General features: G+C 34.0%; 2 protein-coding genes across 3 annotated transcripts; one reads left to right on the plus strand and one right to left on the minus strand.

The window, feature by feature from the left end:
- The first annotated feature begins 9,800 nt into the window (after positions 1-9,800).
- LOC114314992 (large ribosomal subunit protein eL18y) lies at positions 9,801-14,372 on the plus strand. 2 transcript variants are annotated; one of them, XM_028261571.2, is made up of 6 exons: positions 9,824-10,033; positions 10,141-10,230; positions 10,352-10,480; positions 10,567-10,749; positions 11,552-11,625; positions 14,011-14,372. In XM_028261571.2, exons 1-6 carry the CDS (start codon positions 10,031-10,033, stop codon positions 14,048-14,050), a joined length of 519 nt encoding a protein of 172 aa, XP_028117372.2. In that variant the 5' UTR covers positions 9,824-10,030; the 3' UTR covers positions 14,051-14,372. The 2 variants fall into 2 exon arrangements, with proteins under 2 accessions (XP_028117371.2, XP_028117372.2); XM_028261570.2 differs by lacking the exon at positions 11,552-11,625 and having other exon boundaries at positions 9,801-10,033.
- Positions 14,373-18,812: 4,440 nt separating this feature from the next.
- On the minus strand, positions 18,813-23,071 carry LOC114314959 (epoxide hydrolase 1). The gene is made up of 3 exons (XM_028261529.2): positions 22,581-23,071; positions 20,020-20,261; positions 18,813-19,114 (listed from the first exon to the last, which is right to left on the minus strand). Exons 1-3 carry the CDS (start codon positions 23,046-23,048, stop codon positions 18,865-18,867), a joined length of 960 nt encoding a protein of 319 aa, XP_028117330.1. The 5' UTR covers positions 23,049-23,071; the 3' UTR covers positions 18,813-18,864.
- Positions 23,072-23,313: the final 242 nt, after the last annotated feature.

A 23,313-nucleotide genomic window follows, 5' to 3' on the forward strand; every position in this document is an offset into this window, starting at 1 on the left:
ACTTAAAGACCCAAGCTTTAAAAGTCGATTTTGCCTCGTACTACCATCGGTGGCCGGCATGGGGTCGACAAGGCTCATCTGTGGCTGGCACCCTCCTCCTATGGCCGGCTGGTGGCCTCCCTTGGAGTCTTGATGTTGTTTTATGTCCTTTGTTTCCAAGAAGTGTAGGGATGGTTCACTATAGGGTTCAGATTGTCTTTACAAAAGTTCAAAGCTATGTTTTCGGTGCACAATGTTCGTCACTTGCCAACATGAATGAGGTGTATCCATTAAACATATTGTAACTCTTCCAAGAGGTAAATTGGAAGTTGCTACTAAATTTGTTTTTGTCAAATTATGCTTTTGTACCTTGCGTAGAATATGCATTTCACTTTGTTGCATAAAATATGCATGTCACTTTGTTGCATAAAATATGCATTTCACATACATTGTTATATAAGATATGCATTTCACGCATATTGCATGCGTATCATGCATTCGTTATGAATCACGCATAGAGTATGCTTTCGCTCTTGTTTCACACATAGAATATGCTTTTGTTTCTCGCATGGAACATGCCTTCAATTAACATTGTATCTCGGTTGTTTGTCTTGCATAGAACATGCATTTTTACTGTATCGCACTTGTTAAGTTTCTTTCTTACACAGGCAAACAATATTGTATGTACGATTCATTCAGAGGAGTTCCAGTTGAAGTTTTTGTGCATCTTTCGCACTTATTCACTTTGTGCATCTATCGTACTTATTAATTTTGTGCATCTATCGCACTAATTCACTTTGTGCATCTATCGCACATGTTCACTTTGTGTATCTATGGCACTTATTCACTTTGTGCATCTATCGCACTTGTTCACCTTCGTGCATCTATCACACACTCCTCTTTTGTTTTACCTCGGGATGTACAAAGCACGCGCCCGAGTGGTTGTTTCGTAGGACGCATGAAACGCGGCCCTAGGAGGGTTTTACCTCGAGATGTGCGAAGCATGCGCCTGAGTGGTTATTTCTCAGGACGCATGAAACTTGGCCCTGGGCAGGTTTTACCTCGGGACGTACGAAGTACACGCCCGAGTGGTTGTTTCTTAGGACGCGTGAAACGCAACCCTGGGTGGGTTTTACCTCGGGACGTATGAAGTTCGCGCCTGAGTGGTTGTGTCTTGAGACGTGTGAAACATGAGCCCAAGCGATTTTTGTTCTCGTTTTCTTAGGATGCGTGAAATGCAACCCTGAGCGATGTTTTCTTTCCTTGTCCCGTGTCTTGGCATGGTTAAAGTGTGTTTTAGATCTTTTCGCTTTTTTAGCTTGAAGTTGCTCATTCATATGTCATTATCATATTCTTGCTTATTATACTTGTTATTTGCTTATTGCATCATCTCGTATGATCATAAGATTTCAAAGTCACTGGCTTCGCGTAGCGTATGAGTCTAACTTTCAAGTTGCATTGTGCATTTCGTTTACCTCTTGCTCTAGAACTATGCTGGTTTGATTCCTTGTAAAGGGATATGTAGGCAACCTACGTGCGCAACCATTTATTTCTATCTTGATTGTTTGTCTAAGTCTTACAGTCTTGTCAAAATGGGTCGTCTTTGGGATTTGGCATTCACTCACGTCATTTCATGACTCCGAGTTCTGTCAAAGAGGGGCAACTGTAGGTACCTTATTTTTGACGGCCCTTACGACTTGGACACCATTGCATGCACACCCGATGATGAGATTACATGCTCACCAAGTGCTCGAAGCTCTCAGCGGAATGCCATAACTTTGAGCCTTTCAAACCCTGCATCCATCTGTTCGGTATGTTCTTTTAATTTGAACAAACAAACTGATGCACACCTCTCCCAACTCAATCTGTGTTATGCATGTACTAATGTGGTATCGGCTTGGTGATGATGTTTGAAAATTGTGATAGGATGTGATGAGGAATCGGAGTGCTCTTTCGTGGACAAAGTATTTGAACATAAATTTCAAAGTCGCAAAAGGTCACAAATACATACATTACCCAATATACCATTCTAACCATTGGACTATCATGGTGCACAACTCGGAAACCGACACTTGGAAACACTATAACTCTATGAGACCGAGACGAGGGATGCGGGATAACCATTATAACGAAGCGCTGAATGTGGTAAGAATGTGACATAAATTAACGTGTAAACATATAATAATGGTTTACTATTCATATCACATTAACAGGCGAGGTGAATTGTATTTCCCGTGTGCGTATGGTTGTAGACACCCCATTTTTGACGGCCCTTACGACTTGGACACCATTGCATGCATACCTAATGATGAGATTACATACTCACCAAGTGCTCGAAACCCTTAGCGGAATGCCATAACTTTGAGCCTTTCAAACCCTGTATCCTTGTTGCCTCATTTTTGGACCATGCCTTGGTCTTTCCAGCCTGCAACCTCTGGTGGCCTGCCGGCCATCCCTAGAGACTGTCGGCCATCACTTTTGGGCTGCCGGCCACCAGTGTATTTTGCAGATATTTTATGCCAATTGTGCCGGCTATTTGCACAGATGCACGCATCTTCATCCACATGTAGGGCTAGATTTTCTTGAGAGAATTTCATGTTTTCTATATATAGGGACCCCCTCTCTCTTGTAGTAAGGTTAGAAAATTTTGAACTCAAAAATTTTCCACTTTCTCTACAATTCTCTCTTTCTTTCTCTCTCTCTCGCTCTACAAATTCTCTACACTTTTGCTTACAATTCCTTAACCTTTGCCTATACACCCTTAACCAAATCTCACCATCTTTGAGCTGAGGTATTTCTGAGCTTGGTTTGAGCGGACAAGTAGGAACGTTGCTTCCAAGAATTGAAAAATAGACTTGTGACAACTCCTATACTAGCACTCCCTGCGGGAACGGAAGGGTTCGTAATTTATAGTGATGCCCCATACAATTATTTGGGTTGCGTTCTTATGCAAAATGGAAAGGTCATTAAATATGCCTCACGTCAACTAAAGACCCACGAGAAAAACTACCCAACCCGTGATCTAGAATTAGCCGCAATAATCTTTGCCCTCAAAATCTGGCGTCATTATCTCTACGGAATAACCTACGAAACTTGCACAGATCACAAGAGTCTTAAATATCTGTTTACACAAAAGGAACTGAATATGCGGCAACGACGATGGCTAGAATTTATGAAGGACTACGATGTAGAGATCCATCACCATCCAAGCAAAGCTAACGTGGTAGCAGACACATTGAGTTGAAAGATGACCAGAAGTTTGGCATGTACCCTCGTTTCCTGCCAGATCAATGGATTACTCACCAATATAACCGTGAAACCCACTTTGATTGAAGAAATTAGAGCACGCCAATGTGAAGATAAACTTTTAAAGAAAAAGTACGAGAAACAAATAAGTACGCCCAATCCTAACTTCACTATAAGCAATGGGATACTAAAATTTTGAAATCGAGTTTGCGTACCCGACTTTCCAGAACTCAGGAAAAAGATATTGGTAGAAGCTTATAGCTCAAATTTTGCAATCCACCTTGGCAATACGAAGATGTATCATGATCTGAAGGAAGACTACTGGTGAACAGGAATGAAAAGAGATATAATAAGCTACGTCTCCAAATGCTTACACTGTTAGCATGTTAAAGCAGAACATCAGAGACCTGCAAGGATGCTGCAACCACTCCCTATTCCTGAATGGAAATAGGAGCACATTACTATGGACTTCGTAGTTAGGCTACCACAGTCAGTCTCGAAGAATGATGCAATATGGGTTATAGTAGATCGATTGACAAAATCGACACATTTTCTACCAATCTGAATCACATATCCCCTTACTAAGTTCACCACTCTGTACATCAAGGAAAACATTCGATTGCATGGTACCCTAGTTTCAATTGTGTCTGATTAGGACCCCCACTTCGTGTATCACTTCTTGAACAAATTCCATGAGGCTTTGGAACCACATTGAAATTTAGCACTGTTTATCATCCACAAACTGATGGACAATCTGAAAGAACAATCCAAACCTTGGAAGATATGTTACGTATGTGTGCTAGACCTCAAAGGTAATTGGAATGATCACCTACCTTTAATGGAATTCACTTATAACAACAGCTACCAAGCAAGCATCAGAATGACATCATACAAAGCACTGTATGGAAGGAGATGTTGATCACCTCTGTGTTTAACGGAAGTCGGAGATAGGAAACTGTTAGGTCTCGAGATCGTGCAAGTAACGAACGATAAAATTTAACTCATCCAACAGCGAATTCGCACTGCTCAAAGTCATGAGAAAAGCCATATGGATACATGGAGACAAGACTTAGAATTTCAAATTAGAGATCATGTGTTCCTAAAGATCTCACCAACAAGAGGGGTTATCCGATTTGGGAAGCGAGGAAAGTTAAACCCACGTTACATTGGGCCATTCGAGATACTAGAAATGATTGGTCCTGTGGCATATCGCCTTGCACTACCACCTAAACTGTCCAATGTCCACAATGTATTTCATGTGTCAATGCTTCGGTAGTATCTCTGAGACCCAGAGCATGTTGTTGATTATGAGGACCTAAAAGTTCAAGAGGATATCTCTTATGAAGAATAACTAGTGCAGATTCTCAATTGTCGTAATCAATTTCTCTGAAACAAAACTATACCTCTTGTAAAAGTCTTATGGAGAAACCATTGTGTCAAAGAAGCAACATGGGAAACTGAAAGTCAAATGCGGACCAAGTACCCACACCTCTTCGAAAACCAAGGTACATCAAGTTTGGGGACAAATTTCTTTTTAGGAGGGGAGAAATGTGACACCCCAACTATTTAATTAACACAACGTTACTACAAAATAAATAAATAATTAATTAAATAATAATAATAATGACAATAGTAATAATAGTAAAATAAATATAGAAAAAAAATAATATATCTAATTTAATAGTTATGTGTGCCTACAATATAACTTAATTAGGAATTATGGTATGCTATTAAGAGAGGATGATGCAATTTTTTTGTTACTTTGGACACAAGAATAATTAGTTAACAAAAGCTGAGAGGTGGTACTATTAGGATGAGTATAAATCTGATGATAAACTAGAAGATTTAAGAGAGCATTGCTAGAGGCAGCCAAATTGTGCCACTTGTGCACATAATGATTAAGGGAGAAATTGGGCTTGAGGCATCAGCACTTCGGGCATGTATATATAGGGGTTGAGGTAATAAGTAGAGGATCACAAAAATAGAAGTAGAAGCAAGGAGTGAGGTTCGGAAAATCGAAGGAAATAGAAAATAATAGGGGTCAATATTAAGGTGAGTTATATTATATCTTGAATCACCATAATATAGTTTACATATGTTTTGAGTCACCATAATTTATTTTACGCAATTTGTATTTTATAAATTATATTAATATTTCAATTGCGTTGATTATTTTCTAAACTCTATTTGTTTAAATTGAAACCCATGGATATGTTTGTTTAAATTTTAGAAATTATTTAACAATGATTTTATAAACAATTATGTTTTGTAAGTACCACCATGAGAGTCTCATGCCTTGGGAGACTTAAATAATCATTGGCCTCTATTTGGCCACTTTGTGGTCCACTATTTGTCATGGATCCATTGACCTCTGTTCTGATTGTCACTCTAGTGACCTTTGTTCTATTCTGTTCTGCACCGTGGTTATGGTTATTTGCTTACATGATTTTCACATTATGCTTCTGTTATTTAAAATTAATTATGTATTTCAGTTACCAAACTAATCTCTGTTTTTAACCAAATAATTATCCATGGTACTTTCTGTACCCTCATACTCATTGTATAATATTTCTCACTCTGCCATGTGCTTATAGCTGTTACACCTTTCAGGTGATGCGATTTAGTAGGATCGAGATTGGGAATGAATCGCAGTATTTTTTTTATTTACTATCTGTAATTCTGATCGGACTCTTGTAATAAAATAAAGCCCATATGACTATTTTCTTTTTTAAATAAACCTTTTGGTACCCATTTATTTTATTTTATTTATCTGTTTGCGCTACTACTACATAAATTTTAATTATTTAATTTTTATTGTCTTGTTGCGACACCGAACCATTGGGTACTGGGTTTGGGTTGTGACAAACGTATTTAAACTGAAATTCGCATTCAACTGCATACTTGCAGAGTACTGTCTTGAATTCATGTGCGCCTCCCCAAAAGATTAACCAATATGTGTAATATCGAATACCCATCCAGCAGACAAAAAATGTCTTCGATTTATGAGGACAATATGATGATAACAAATTTGTTTGGTCCTCAATATTGCACATTGGCTGTGGTGTCACACAATCCATCCGTAGGGGACCCTGCAACGTCACATTCCACTCCATGACTCCGCATTTGAATTAACGCATACATATGATGAAGATCAAATGACTTTGCAAGAGACAACATGTTCTAAACATCGTCATCATAATCAATTTTAAACTTACTGTATCCAAGAATAGTGAAAAAGAAATACGCCAATCCAAGGTCCAAGTTGTCAAGCTTATCACAGACACCACGAACCAACTGTGCAAATGTCAATGTCTGATGAAGACGGAACACCGCATTTGTTTGTCCGAAAGTACACAACAGCAGCACTGCGAACTCCATACCTGCAGATAGGAGAGGGGGAAAAAAAAAACAATACAAACAAAAAAACATTACATTTTGTACAATAATGAATAGATGAAAACTATACAAATGGAAAATAACCTTGGCAACTTCTGAACGTCTACTACACATTGCATGGTCACAACATGACCATGTCGTTTAAAACACTACCATTGTAAAAAAATTGCAATTGCTCAATGAGTATGGTTGACATGGTTTACACATGGGTTAGGGAGATGATGTTTTTTTGTGTTTGGTATATCTTCGAAACAATTTGTTCTATATTCGAAATTGGAAAAGGATCCCAATAACCCAATAAAATGAAAAATGAACATAATGGAAAGGCAATGTTAAAAACCCGTAATCGTCTGAAAATCATATATTCCAGCCACAACACGGAACAATAAATAACAAATCAAGACAAAACACATCCACCATAAACATCGTTCACCCAATGATGCAACACACACCCCCAATTGGAATTCGAAAAACCATCGCAAAGACAAAAAATGAAAGAGAAAAAAACAAGCCAAACAAAACAACATCACATGTGCACAAAAAAATGGATAAAGCAACCTGCACATATGGGAGAGAACATTGGCCAGTAAACGAATAATGTAATATCAACAAACATTACGTTTGCACAATAATGTAATATCAACCACAATAGGGAACAACAATGTAAACTGTGAGGACATATTATGTAAATGATAGCATGTGAACAAGGTGACGCCGAAGTGTCAGCCGAGGTGCCACGTGGCCTGGTCCTGATGCCGAGGTGATCTCGGGTAGGCCGAGGTTATCTGTGGAGATACCAGAATCCGAGATAAACAGATAAGGAACAAGAGTCCTAGAATATGGGAGGATCTCATCTAGATAAAGATAAAGCTCTTACGAAGTTTATCCTTATCTAGCTGAGAGTTCAGGATTACCATTGAGCTTGAGTCCACCGAAGTGAGGCTTCTACAGGGATTAGGTTAGTGCTGGCTATAAAAGCAGGGCACCCCCGTGGGTCTTAGAGAGGTGTGAGATACTATGAGCAGTAAGCACTTTACTTGTGAGTTTAAGCACAATTTGCTATCTTTGAGAGATATAGATTATTAACTTGATCGTCGGAGTGCCCCCGGGTGGACAAACCACCGCCGGATTCTCATCTTCTTATATAGGTTGTTGAGCTTAATCTATTTTGCCGGTACTCTCCAACTGAGTTCCCCTTTTGGTTCTGTGGTTGGAAATCTACACCTATATAAACCTATACAAAACATTGACCAAGTAAACCTGCACATATGGGAAAAGAAAGTTGGCAACAAAACCTGTACAAACCAATATTACATGTGTACCATAATGTAACATCAAATTTTAGCCACTATTTTATGTTTGAAACTAAAAAACGAAACATGCACATCATGTGTGAAGCAATGTTACAACCCCATAATCTTCGGAAAATCGTATATACATTCCAACTCGACAACGGGAAACAAAAACAACAAATCAAACACAAAACCACATCCACTAGAAAACATCGTACGCTCGAAGATGCAATACACACCCACTGTTTTAGGTTTGAAATTAAAAAACGAAACTTGTACATCATCTGTAAAGCAATGTTACAACGCTGTAATCTTCGGAAAATCGTATATTCGTTCCAACCCCTGACAACGGGAAACAAAAACAACAAATCAAACACAAAACCACATCCACCAGAAAACATCGTACGCTCGAAGATGCAACACACACCGCAAATTTACAATCGAACAAACATCACAAAGAAATAACTGAGCAATGGAATTACACTAACCTGAGTGAGCCGCAAAGGACGTCAACCCAATAAACACCACAAACGGTTAGGGAACACAAATACACACTAACACACATTAGGCACAAAACATCAACTAAGGAAACATCAACAATTTCCAAAAAGAGCCACGTTTTCCCCTCTCCCATAAAAATAGTGATGTTAAAATCCTGCCTTATCCACAAAACACCAAAAAAATCTGTTTGAAATTCAAAACCAAGGGCAAGCAAGTAAAACAACTCTCAATAATACAAACAAAACAACATACCAAAAATACAAAATGGACTAAATGTTTAATAAAAAAACATCCAGGACTAAATGGAGTAACATTTTCCTAAATGAGATTTATGAGTAATTTTTTCCTTAAAAAAAAAGGCCTTTTCCACTAATTCTTACAAAGTAAATTGTATTTACCCAAAAAAATACAAATATTGATTTGAGTTTAAGATAGTGTTTGATTTGGTTGAAAGATTTCACACATTAATGAAATGAGTATACTCTGGTCTCCTAATATAGTGCTCATTCTTTTAAATAAAGAAAGTTTGTCTCCAGTTTAACCAGTGTGTGGAGTTGCGAGTTTTAAATTCATTACGATAATTTGAATCGTTTAATTTTTATTATTTATCGAGCAAATTATTATTATAAAAAATTAAATTAATTGGATATCAATATTTAGCTAATTAGATTATATTTTTCTTTAATAAAAATAGACGGCAAGTATGACTTAGAGACTTGATCATTAAATTTTTTTTTTATTTATATAAATATAAACTGACCATATGACTATCAATATCCAATTAATTTGAGTTTTTTACATAAAAATAGACGACAAGTATGCCACCACCATATCATCACTACAACCATCACAATATAAAAATTGAAATATTCAATTTGAAAATAATAAATTTTATATTTGATTTTATTCATATGAAAAAAAAAATAGTTTGATTTAAATTTTGTTAATTTAAATCCCAATATTTTGATTTGTTTTCAATCTAAATCATTCGCCTATTTTTGTTAAGTAAAACGGATGGAAAGATAGTATTTTAGTTATTAAACTCACTGTAGATATATATAAAATGTCTTATATATCATTTTTTATTGAATTTAAAGACTAAAATATAATTGTTCGAACGATTTACTTAACGAAAATAAGCAAATAGTTTAAATTGAAAATAAATAAAGAATTTAGGATTTAAATCGATAAAATAAAAAATTCAGAATTTATTTTGTTATAAGGATCCAACTTTAAGATTTTTTTTTTTTTTTTTGTAATTTCTCCAAAAAAATTATGTATATAGTTGATATGACTTAATTATCAGGCCTTGAAAAGTCCATTGGGTCGGGCCACAGGCCCGTCCACGGGCTTTACTTTTTGACCCAAATTAAACCCATATATTTTAGGGCTGAGCCATCCTCAAGCCAGGGCCAGGCAAAAGTTTGATGGGCGCGGGGCCATGGGTTTTTTTGATGAGACTCTACATGATGAACTATATACGGGACACGTGTACGACCTAAAATCGATATCCAAGTAGAACAATAGACATTACCAGCAAAGACACGAAGCCTCTGTAAACCCTAATCTCCATTTTCGCAGAGGCCGCCAAGTGAAGCTGCAACACCTACTCACCAATGGTGCTCTCTCTCTCTCTCTCTCTCTCTCTCTCTCTCTCTGTGCATATGTGATATATATTGATTCTGTCTTTCTCTCTCTAAAACTTGATTCAATTTGACTCGCGCAGGGGATCGATCTAGTCGCCGGAGGGAAGAGCAAGAAGACCAAACGTACAGCACCTAAATCAGATGATATTTACTTGAAGCTTCTCGTCAAGGTCTGCATAAATTCCATCTCTCTTTCTCTCTCTCTCTCTCTCTCTCTCTCTCTCTGTATATATATATATATATTCCTATATGTAGATATTGATATGTAACCATCGATTGATTCTTCATCAGCTGTACCGATTTCTTGTACGGAGAACCGGAAGCAATTTCAATGCTGTGATACTGAAGCGTCTGTTCATGAGCAAGGTCAACAAGTCTCCGATTTCTCTCTCTAGATTGATCCGATTCATGAAAGGAAAGGTCAGTTTCTCTCTCTCTATATATATATATATGTGCGTTGATTTGTTGAGAATTTTGTGATTTTGATTTTGATTTGATCTGTTTAGGAGGAAAAAGTAGCTGTACTGGTGGGCGTTGTGACTGATGATACTAGGGTTTATGAGGTTCCGGCATTGAAGGTGACTGCTCTGAGGTTTACGGAAACTGCGAGGGCAAGGATCGAGAAGGCTGGTGGAGAGTGCTTGACTTTTGATCAGCTGGCTCTGAGAGCTCCACTGGGACAGAACACGGTATTTGATTAATACGGGATTATTAATTTTTTTTAAAGTTCAAATTGTTGTATTTTGTAAATTAATTTTTGCTTGCTAAGTATTTAAAATTATAAATTAAACTTTTTAAATTGTAGTTTGATCCAAATTTCACCTTAATTTCTATTATTTCAATTTAGGCAATGTTAACTAGACTTCATATCCAATTTATTTTTCAATTTTTTTGACCTGTTCTTCTAATGTGACTAATACATGTTAAAAGTAAATTTAGGGTGAGTTGCACTTTAGTTGTGGTGGTTTGACTCAAATATCACTTTTATTCTTATTGGTTTGATTTGAATTGCAAAGTAGATGGAGTGCTACTCATGATTTTTCTAACATGAGAAGTCTATATGAAAATTTGGATAGAAGGGCCAAATTGAAACTGGATTTGAACTCTTAGGGCTAACATTCTTCAAATTGAAGCATTTGAGATCAAAGTAAAATCTGAGTTAAACTTCAAGATAAAGTGTAATTTACTCTAATTTTTATCTAATTTGTACATAATGACCAAATTGAAATTGAACTTGAAGTCTAGATTAATATTGTTTAAAATGAAACAATAGGGACTAATTGAAATTTGAGTCAAACTATAGGGGGGAAGAGTGTAATTTACCCTATTTAAAATGGTGTCAACTTAATGTTTTATTCTATTTATTTCTTTGATTTTTTCTTTCTGCCTATTATTTGATTTGGTCATTTATTATGGTAGCTGAGTTTCTCTTCTTATGAAACAGTTGTTGGTTAATCCAAAATTTTGATTGTTTTAAATGTTTTACATCAGATTTGTTTAATGTATGCATGCTCAAGGGCCCAAAAAGCGTATGGAAAGCACTGTAGCTTATGGAAAGCTGAAAGGTTGTTTTGTTAGCTATTACTTGGGAAATAAGAGCATCTCCAATGGTAGTGTTAAATTTGTGTGTTATATGATAAAAAATGTAGAAAGTGGGACCCATTTGTGTGTTAATTGTTTTTAAGAGCATCTCCAGTTGGTTTGTTAACCCAACAAACCCACTGGTTAGTGTTAGAAAGTGTATTTTATAAATTAGCTAACTAACAAAATTACTTTTGCCTCCAATGGATTTGCTGAAGTAGTTGTTAGCTAGAGTAGAAGTTGAAGTTTATTACAATGCTTGCTAATTGTGGCCATTTACTTAGCAAAGCAAGAGAGAGAAAAGAAAGAGAGAGACAAAGGGGAGCTAGGCTGTTTGTCATATAACAATGTTAAGACTAACAAACACTTAACACACAAATGAGTGTAACTTTCTACACTTTTTGTTATATAGCACATTTTAACACACAAATTTAACACTACCATTAGAGATGCTATTAGTTTAGAGAGTAGATGTGCGCTCCAATGGGGTAGTTAAAGTATTTGTTGAAGCGTATTTTATCTCGATGTGGGGGCCGCTCAAATGTATATAAATATATAATAAAATAATTATAATTTATTTTTTAAATCTATGGAAGCCAGTAGAAGAAAGAGAAAAAAAAGTACAAACAACCTAGCTTCCCCTCCCTCTCTCTTGCTTTGCTAAGTGAATGGTCACAGTTAGCAAGCATTGTAGCAAATTTTAACTTCTGCACTAGCTAACAACAACTTTGGGGCAAAAGTAATTTTGTTAGCTAGCTAATTTAGAAAAAACATTTCTGACACTAACCAGGAGATGCTCTAAGTATCTCCTGATGTTTGTGGTTAGCTTTGGTGGTTTAATGGTTTCAAGCTTTGTGGTTAGCTTTGATTGTTTTATAGAAATGTTTGTGGGTTGTGGGTAGATGCTGATTCTGTTTATTTTGGACCAACAGTTGTGGTTTAGTTCTGGGTTGGGTTAGTCTGAGTCAAGTAAGTTCTGAATTTCAAATTAAAAACCTAAACTGATGCATCAAAATAATTGATTAATCTCAGTTGGGTTTAATTGATTTCTAAGCTCCAAGAAGAACAAACATTTCTTAGGTGTAATGTTTTTAAGCTCCATTTTTAAATTGTAGAAGTCTATTTAATGCTACTCAATTTAACAAAAACAGCCCAATTTTGTTTTAGAAGTGAAAAAAGGGCAAGCATCCAACTCTAAAAGATCACCTGGACATCGTCTGGTTCCTTGGGCAGGTGCCCATCTTGGTCAATCCTCAGCCCACTAGCGGCGAGCAAAAGGCTGATCTATTCACTTCTGGACACAACCCATGAAGTGTCTTATTTGGTTGGGGATGGGTCATTAAATATAGGGGAGAGTGAGGAAACCTTTCTTTAAATCCAGCTCGGATGGGGAGGAATATTTCTTCCCTAATTGATGTCGGACAATTTGCCAAGGTGAGTGCCTCGCCAATTGTTAAGTTGTCCCACATTGGTTAGGGGAGAAAAACTTACCCCCCTCTCTTCTCTATTTGAACACTTCTTCCAAGCTTCCTCTAGTGATCAAAGGGATTGGGCCTTCATGAGCTGGCTTACTTGACCTGATAGTCTTAACATTGAGAAATTTGTTTACTTTTATCTTGATCACATGAGAAAGTTATTGCCTAATTTTTGCTCCAAAGCAAATGAATTTCTTTTTGTTAGTCCTGGTTTCCGAGAATGACTCAACCAACCCATCCTAACATCTGTGTACTTCGACTTGCAGTATTTAAAGCTATTAAACTTTAAATAAGCATATGGAATTGCCACTACTGATTCTAGTGAGTTTTGAACTCTCAATTGATATTTGTTATGTCAGAAAGGAAATAAGGTTTCCACTGGGAAAAGTGGTGCCTTGTGATGATAGAGAGTGAAGGCTTAGGGGATAATAGATGTAATGTAACAACTAATAAGAGTCAATAGTCTAAACCTTCACTTCTCTCTCCTATGTGGCATTTACTTGACACCTCCATTGGGATGTTTCAAATTAGTATCAAGGGCATGCTAATATCATGGAGGTTTTGAAATTCAAATTTCTGTTAGCTGGTATCCGTGGTATTTCTAAAGGGACATAGCTAAACTCCAAATGATTTTCAGTTGGCTCTAGCTTTAATATTCAATCATTGATCACATAATAACACGTCATTATCTATGTCGTTGGTAAAAAGATTGTTTTGGATAGCTACGATTTTTTGTTTTTCGGAGATGGATTACATTTTGGCACCCACTTTGTTTATAAAGTTAGTGCCATTCATTTGTTGATTTGGTGAATGAGGTTCCAGTGAAATGTGGATCGTGTTTTGTTGAAAATTTTGTTGCAGATTTTTAATGCATCATCTTGGGTGAATTTGCAGGTTCTCCTTAGGGGTCCGAAGAATGCTCGTGAGGCAGTGAAACACTTTGGTAAGGCTCCTGGTGTGCCACACAGCCACACCAAACCATACGTGCGGGCAAAGGGAAGGAAGTTTGAGAAGGCTAGGGGAAGGAGGAACAGCAGGGGATTTAGGAATTGAGTTGATCCGCGTTACTTAATTTTGAGGCAGACTAATCATTTCAGTTGTTACATGTTAAAATTTTGCGAGACATGTAGGAATCTATGGCTGCTGTTTATTTTTTCATGTTCTTTAGGATTTTATTTTACTGTATTAGATTGAGTTAATTCATGCTCAGTTTTGAGACGACTACCTCTCAGTTACAAATCAACGGTTTTGATTTATTTTTGTCCCCTTTTCCACAAATGGGTGTGCTTGTTTTGCTTTTTGTTTTGAGGAGAATGTCTGAGGGCCACAATTTTTGTGGTCACAATGGCTTAAAATTGTCAAAACAACGTCATTTTGGGTGCAAAATATGTCAAAATGATGTCGTTTTGACAATTTTGAGCCATTGTGACCACAAAAATTGTGGCCCTCTAGCATTGTTGTTGTTTTAAATATCTGGTCAAAGTGAGTTTTCAATTCTATGTTTGACCTATGGCTGACACCAGGCTGGCTTGCAGAAATGGTGCTCAAGCTCACCAACTGGGCCAAGCTCGGTCGGCTTATTTTGACGAAGGGGGATTCTATTTTAACTCTAAAAATTATGGGTAAATTACACTGATGCCCTGAGGTTTATGTTTATTATAGTTTCTCTCTTTATCTTTTGAAAATGACATCTCCTTCCCCGAGGTTTAAAATTTTATTACAAATTCTCCTCTCCGTAATTTAATTTTTTTAAATATCAATTTTACCTTCACTGGGTAAATTACATTGACACCTCACATTTTAGAAATTATAATCCATTTCCTAAGATTTAAAGTAGCATTATCAATTGTCCCCTCGGTTAGTATTAGTTGGAAAAAAAATTCATTGAAATAAAAAATTCATTGGAAAAAAAATTCATTGATAAAAAAATTAATTGAAAAAAAAATTTATTAAGAAAATTTTTAAATTTCTGTTTAAAAATCAACGTAAATTCATTTTTTTAAAATTTATGTTTTTTCCTTAAATTTACAAACTGAGACAACAATTTATAAACTAAAAAAATTATCAAACAATTTTTTATGATAGTTTTTAAAATTTTTGTAAATATAAATTGAAAACTAAAAACGAAATAGTTAACAAACAGGTCTCAAATGGTAAAAATATCGTAAAATTAACAAATAATTAAATAAATTACCAACGTAAGAAATGACTTATCAAAAGATTCTTAGGCTATGTATGGTTTGATTTAAAAAAAATTAAAAATTAAAATTAATTTGGTTAAGAAATAAAAAATAAAAAATAATTATCATTTTAACTTTTGGGCAGGTTTTATACATACGTTTGGTTGTTTCAATTTAATTTGTAAAAAATTATTTCTAACCACTCGAAAGATAAAAATTACATAAAAATGATAATTATTTTTTATTTTTTATTTCTTAACAAAATTAATTTTTAATTTTTAAATTTTTTTTCTAAAAATCAAATCATACATAGCCTAAGAATCTTTTGATAAATCATTTCTTACGTTGGTAACTTATTTAATTATTTGTTAATTTTACGACATTTTTACCATCTGAAGCCTGTTTGGTAATCATTTCGTTTTCAGTTTTCAATTTATATTTACAAAAATTTTAAAAACTATCATAAAAACTTGTTTGATAATTTTTTTTTGCTTATAAATGGTTGTCTTAGTTTGTAAATTTGAGAAAAAAACGTAAACTTAAAAATGAGTTTACGTTGGTTTTTAAACAGAAATTTAAAAAATTTACTAACAAATTTTTTTTTCAATGAATTTTTTTTTTCCAACTAATACTAACCGAGTGGACAATTGATAATGTTACTTTAAACCTTAGGGAAGGGATTATAATTTCTAAAATGTGAGGGGTGTCAATGTAATTTACCTAGTGAGGGCAAAATTGGTATTTAAAAAAATTAAATTGCTGAGGAGGGAATCTGTAATAAAACTTTAAACGTCAGAGAGGGAGATGTAATTTCTAAAAGCTGCGGGGGAACTGTAATAAATATAAACCTCAGGGGGTGTCACTGTAATTTATCCTTTTTTTTCAATGAAATTTTTTTCCAACTATAACTAACCAAGGGGGCGATTGGTAATGCTACTTTAAACCTTAGGGAGGAGATTGCAATTTCTAAAATGCGAGGGGTGTCAATGTAATTTACCCAGTGCGGGCAAAATTGATATTTAAAAAAATTAAATTGCTAAGGGTAAAATCTGTAATGAAACTTTAAACCTCAGGGAGGGAGATGTAATTTCCAAAAAGTGAGAGAGAAAACTGTAATAAATATAAATCTGAGAGAGTTTCAATGTAATTTACCTTTAAAAATTTTATTTTACTCTCATTACACATTATTTTTTTCAAATTACCTTCAAGGTAAACGTAAATAATAAATAATTAATAAACTAAAAAAATTAAATTATTTTAAAAAAATTTCAATATAGAAAATAATTCTTAAATACATAAAAAAAAAACCGAACTTATAAGTATATACGCATTAAAAAATAATAATAATAAAACTTTTACATAAGTATTATAAAACTTTTCAATATAGAAAAAAAAAATTTATATTATAAATTATTCACAAGAATGTTCGTAAAATAATCAAAATCAAACTTATAAACACATAAGCATCATACATTAACAAGAAATAGTAGTTTTCAAATAATATATTATTTAAATGACAATAAAAACAATTCCAATAATATGTTATTGTTAATTTAACTATTGGGCTTTTAATTTTTGACCCAAAAAAAAAAATATAGAAAATAATTGATGGTGTTCTACAAAATTTGTGAAATCTCTTTATATGAATACTTATCTCATTTTTGATGGGTTGCTTCAAAAAAACTATTTTGATTATTACTCTCATCCATTATTTGATTTTGTTCAAACTTTCTTCTAGGATTTAGGGTTTTAAAATAATAAAAAACAATGATGGTGATGATGATGGTGCGTTTTGATAGGGTGGACTGGAGTTTTAGAGGGATGATGAAGAAGAAGAAGAAGAAATAACTTTGATCTTTTGGGAAAGAAGATACAAAGATTTGAAAAAATAACTGAGAGATTTGAAAGAATAACTGATTAGGGTGTACTATGAGAAATTTTTTTATTTTAGAGTTTAATATGTGTTATCCTTATTAATAAATTCATATTAAGATATAATATGAATTAAATTTTATGAATTTAAATTAGGCCTATTGAGATATATTTTGGGTTCGACTAGGATCTCCCGCCAAACTGGGCCAAAATAATAGACCAACGCCTGTCTGATGGGCTTGGCGGATAAATTGGCCAGCAGCTCGATGGGCTTGAGATCCTAGGCCAGCTTATGCCGCATTTGGGTTGGGCGAACTATACAGGGTTCTGAACTTGGGCCAGGTAAAATCTTGGCTGATAGGCCTTGGGCCGAAAGATGGTTTTTTTGCAGTTAGTTTTTAGGGTATTTGGGGATTTGTTTTTCTTTTTTTTTTTGGGTTACTTTTTATATAAAAAAAGAAATAAATTGAGGATAGAAATGACATGTATTCTTCTTTGACTATACGGACTAAAAAGGAAAAATTCTATAAAAAATTTGAAAGAAAGTCTAGATTGACACCAAAAAAAAAAAAAATTTGAGGCTAAAAACAATTGGCCTTTTATGAGCCTTTTTTTTTCCTTTGAAATTTTCAATTTTTTTTTTAATTTTTAATTTTTAGATTTGTCTATACAAAACGGAATGAATTTTTTTTTAAAATTGACATAATTTTAAAAAAAAAATCACTAAAGACGACAACAATAACAAAAAAAAAAACAAAAATTGTGAGAACTTGTTTTTTTAAGAATAATGTTTTAGAGCACTAAATTAGGAGCTCTAGAGCATCACTAATGATGTGGCATAGTGGCCCCCACCAAAGTGATGTGATGTTTTGGCTTGAGTTTTTTTTTTTTTTTTTTTAAGCTCATTAGAGCTATTAGTGATCCAAAAATTGATGGGATGAATCACCACTCTTTTTTTAAAAAAAGGAACGCATAGAAACCAATTACAACATTCAGTCACAAACACCGAATCTATGATTAGTCTCTGTCCACGTAAAAATATTATTTTTGTACTTGTGTATACACATCCAGTAACTATTTCATTATTGAAACCTGCTAAATATCCCCAGTCGGGTTCGCACCCCCAGTGAGGCGGCGCGCCCTCACTGGCTGACAATCAAAAAAAAAAAAAAAAAAGTTTTTTTTCGCCCAATCACGGGCCTCCATCTCACTGGGGGTCGACCCCCAGTGGGGGTATAAAGCATTTTTGTTCATTATTTTGAAAAGTTGATAAAAAATTAACTTTTTGATTTTTTAACTTTTTTTAGTGATTTTTTTAGCAAAAAACAGGGTTGTTTTAGGTTAAAAAAACTAGTTCTTTTTGCTAAAAAAGTTAAAAAGCTAAAAAATTGACTTTTTTAGTGTGTTGCCAAAAGAACCCTTAATCTTTCACTCTCCTAGCAAATTAATTTAAGTAGGAATACTATTGGTAAAGATGGAGCTCTCCAAACAAATAGAGAACATATAATTCGTGGAACAATAATTGTTTCAAAGTTAAAATTTCATGAGTTTGTTCATTCCTTTTTTGACATACATAGAACAAAGCTTGAAAATATTTCTCAATATTTTTTATTTCAAACACGGAAACGTGAAATTTCACGCAAACGAGAGACTTGCAAGAAAAAAACTAGCACGAGAGAGAGGTTGTGAAAGCAATTCAAAACTTGTTGAAGAAATCAAGGATCTGAGAGTTGATTTCTTGAGCTCTTTCTTGGTTGATGAAGTGTCCAACTCCTTCCATCACAACGACAGGTTCCTCAAGCAATGGCACATCTTTTTTGAAACCACCATTGTGTACATATTCCTTTATCCCTGGTGTTGTATAAATCATGTCTTTATCTCCCACAATGAATTTCACTGGTACTTTCACTTGTGCCCTTGTCCATGGTGCCGTGAGCTCCCAATTTCTGCAATAAATATGGGTAAAATCATAAATTCACAAATGCAAGGCGCAACTTGAACAAGTCAAGCCAAAGCAACCCTAGATCCCAATTTTATTTTTTATTTTTAATTTTTTTTATTATTATAAAATAAATAGGGGTAAAATTGTAAAAATCACAAATATAAAGGTGCAACTTGGATAGGCCAAGCCAGAGCAAATTGAATCTAGTTCGCAAAATTTTAAGGCTTGGGGTAGTATAATTTCAAATTTGAATAGGGGTGTGGGTTAAAAATTTGTCAATTTGAAATAAATTTGGACAGGATTAAACACGACTCTCATATTCTAAATTCTATTATTAGTATATATATATATATAATTTATACATAATAAATACAAAATGTACATGCAACAAATTGATTATTTATCCACCATTAAATTATATTACGATGTACTATATTTTATTAATTGGTACATATAACTTAACTTAATTTTCTTATTTTGATTTATGTTTGTAATTTTTGAAATGTTTTTCCTTTTTATTTTTATTTAAAAAAAGGTGTAATCCATTAGTTTGAAACAATTATTGATAATTTTTGTGTGTTAAATTTTGGCAAGCCGTTGGGTTTATGCTTGGGCAAGACCGTTGGGCTAAATGTTGGGATGAAATAATCCCTCTACACTTCAAAGCTGAGTCTGGACAGACCTTTAGCCTAATTGAACCAGCTCAAATTGTAGCCATATTGAAATGTAACTCCTTGATAAGTAACTAGGGTTTGCGGTACATGTATAGGTATTTTTATATTTTTGATACCCATATTCACTGATATATCAACTAATATATAATCGTATTATCGATATTAATACGTAATTTGATATTGTTATTTAAAGCGATGCAAGTAACTTGATAATTGTTAAGGAAACTATACATACAAATCCAGAGCCCTGTAGTAGTTCAATCCTCCAGTGAAACCCTTCTGCTCAAATTTCTTGGTGTAGTAATTCAAGTCATCTTCTGAAAACCATGATGGCAATGCAGTGTTTGTTTCCTGAGAAATTCCAAATGGATTTTCTTTAGACAGGTAGGGTGGACCTGGTTTCCTATCTGTTAGAATTTTCTTGAGAACTTCTTTGGTGCCATACTTTGCAATCTCAGCTTCAATCTCTCCGGGTTTCTACACAAAATCAAAGCAAGTTAATTCAGGTCGTTAGGAGATGAAGAATGTTGAGGAAGTTTACATACACAGAATTAAGTCACAGAAAAGTGTAAGGAGTGTACGTGCTAATGTGAACTTAGTTAAACATATCAAGTTTTTGTCCTTCATACATCTTAGTATAATGTTGGATTGAAAATCCATGACTTTAAAATAATATGATAGAAGTAATTCAATTCAATCCTCTAGAGGACTAAATGGTCCAGTTCAGGCTAGTGGACACATCACGAGCTCTCGATGATCCAATTCATAAATTTTTTAGTCTCTCGTGTGTAGATTATCTATAATAAAATAAAAAATCAAATTGAGGTAATAATTACAGTCAATGATTTAATTATATTTGCTTTTTATTTTTATTTTGATTTAAAGATCTATCTTCAAAATTATTATCATCAAAATAAAACTTGTAATAGAGTGAAGGTTCAAAACTGAACTGAACCGATTCCGTTCACAAGGTATACTGAAAACAAACTGAACATTTGCAACCAATTAATTAGGGATGATGTTGAGGGTCATATGCTCATAGCATGCTTTTGGTCCTTTCTCAACTGTCCCTCCCCTTACCAATGTATCATTTATTTTTTTGCTGATTCTAGAATTTTTTAATAATAATAAATATAAATGTGTGTCATGAACAATGCACTATTATTTTAAATTTTGTTAATAGTTGCTCTTAAAAGGAAAAATGATTTGCAAGTGAATTTTATTATAGAAAACCTAAAATGATATGGGTAGTAATATTTTTTAAATAACAACTCATTTTTATAAACTTTTAAATTTAAAAAAGTAAATACAAAATATAATAATATTTATTTATATATTATTATTTAAATAAAATAAAAATTGCAACCCCATCTAGTAACAACAATGATTCATCCTACTAAAAATATCACCACTAATAGTACTAATGCATTAAAAAAGTAAAAAAAAAAAAAAAATACAACTCCAAGACCAAAACATCACATCATTAATGACGGGACCCACTGCCACCTAATTAGTGGGAGCACTAATTAGTGCTCCCAAGCATTTTTTCATCTAGTAAAGAACAAAGAAAAATGCTTGGAGCACTAATTAGTGCTCCCACTAATTAGGTGGCAGTGGGTCCCGCCATTAATGATGTGATGTTTTGGTCTTGGAGTTGTGTTTTTTTTTTTTTTTTTTTACTTTTTTAATGCATTAATGTTATTAGTGGTGGTGTTTTTAGTAGGATGAATCATTGTTGAAGAACAAATCACAAATGATGTAAATCATTTTGAAAATTATAAAATTTTCTAAAAAAAGAAAATAAAAAAAAGAAAAGAAAGTAAAGTGGCTTCACTCATTTTTCTATTACCAACAACAATGCCAGTAGAAAGGCAGAATGATTTTTTTTTTTTAACCGAAAAAGGCAGAATGATTGAAAACTTCAAATTGTGAGCACTAAACAGTAAGTTTAACTGGTTGATGTGATGTTTTGAATTATTTTTTATTAAGGATTGGTTTGGGATGTTCTAAAAAAATTGTACTTTTTGACTTATTAATTTATATGAGTTAGGTTTGGGTTGCGTTTGATGTGATGTGTTAGAGAGGTGATGTGATTTAAATAAGGAAAATGTTTGGTAGCTCAAAATTTTGTGGCTCAAATGGCTCAAATCACTCAAAACGATGTCATTTTACGCTCAAAATCTATCAAAACGACGTCATTTTGAGTGATTTGAGCCATTTGAGCCACAAAATTTTAAACTACCTAGCATTGTTGTTTAAATAAAATGATGCGATTTAAATAAGATATTGACTTTTTAACTTTTTGTATTATTTATATTAGGCCAAACTTGACCTAATTATCACATCAATAAAGTTTTAATTAGAATTCTAATATTAAAGATCTGAATCACTTCTTTATAGAAAAAAAAAAAATTAGATACGTGCATAAAAATTTCAGTAGTGAGACTCATATCCTATTAAAAAAAATAAAAAAACTAAGATGAAAACATCATTATAGTGAGACTCAACTCCTATTAAATTTTTTAGAACTCACAAATTAAAACTCTAAAATATTTTTGTAGAAATTTATCACAGAACGCTCACAAAGTAAAATATGGAGTAAGATGTATCACTTTTGATTATTTTTATAATTTGTTCGATGAAAATTGTGAATCAATTCTCCTTTCCACTCTATCAATTCTCCTCTCCACTCTATCTCATATATATAGAATGAATCTTAAAGCATATCACTACAAAGAAGCCCAACCATCATGATTACATCACGCATGCAATTAAAAAAAAAAAAAAAAAAAAAACCTGAAATCTGCACATGTAGTAATCATCTCCAAAAAAAGCTCGCATGATCTGGACAGGCTTCATTTTAGGATTTCTAGGTCGAAACGGCATGGTGAGGGACACGAAAGCCCTGACCTTGTCCGGCCGAAACAGGCACAAGTACCAAGCAACCATGGCCCCCCAGTCGTGGGCCACTATAAACGCCTGATCGACTCCCAAAGAGTGGATCAGAGCCACAATGTCGCCAACTAAGTGGTGGGAAGTGTAGCTGGCGGCAGAGCCGGGAGCGTCGGTGTCACCGTAGCCACGGAGGTCAGGCGCCACCGCACGGTAGCCGAGGCCGGCAAAGGCGGCGATCTGGTGGCGCCATGTGTACCAAATTTCAGGGAAGCCGTGGAGGAAGAGCACCACTGGACCTTCTTGTCCTTTCTCTGCTAAGTGCATGTTTATGCCATTTAGGTTCACCATCCTGTGCTCTATCTCCTCCATGTTTATTTATTTATTTTCTGTCTCTCTCTCTCTCTCTCTCTCTCTCTCTGATTGCAAAGTGTACTTGAAGCTGAGATGAGAAGTGTGAGTCTACTATAAAGTGTACCATTTTATAGACACTTTTGCCTTTACTTCTTAACAACTTCAATTACTACTAGTACTTTTAAGAATTTATTTTTTTAATAGTATAATTATTATTTATTACATTTTAAAAATATTAAAATTTTAAAATTATTCTTTATAGTATAATTATTACACTTTAAAA

This window comes from Camellia sinensis, chromosome 5 (genome assembly GCF_055761805.1).
Source record: "Camellia sinensis isolate YWXY chromosome 5, ASM5576180v1, whole genome shotgun sequence".
Lineage (NCBI taxonomy): Eukaryota > Viridiplantae > Streptophyta > Magnoliopsida > Ericales > Theaceae > Camellia > Camellia sinensis.

Bases quoted from the DNA above. Each gene is read 5' to 3' on its own strand.
- LOC114314992 (XM_028261570.2), top strand. The intron at 10,231-10,351 runs GTCTGCATAAAT...ATTCTTCATCAG, and splicing joins ACTTGAAGCTTCTCGTCAAG to CTGTACCGATTTCTTGTACG. The intron at 10,481-10,566 runs GTCAGTTTCTCT...TGATCTGTTTAG, and splicing joins TCCGATTCATGAAAGGAAAG to GAGGAAAAAGTAGCTGTACT.
- LOC114314959 (XM_028261529.2), bottom strand. From the start codon at position 23,048: ATGGAGGAGATAGAGCACAGGATGGTGAACCTAAATGGCATAAACATG. The intron at 20,262-22,580 runs GTTTTTTTTTTT...GATTTTGTGTAG, and splicing joins ACTACATGTGCAGATTTCAG to AAACCCGGAGAGATTGAAGC. The intron at 19,115-20,019 runs GTATGTATAGTT...TATTTATTGCAG, and splicing joins TACTACAGGGCTCTGGATTT to AAATTGGGAGCTCACGGCAC.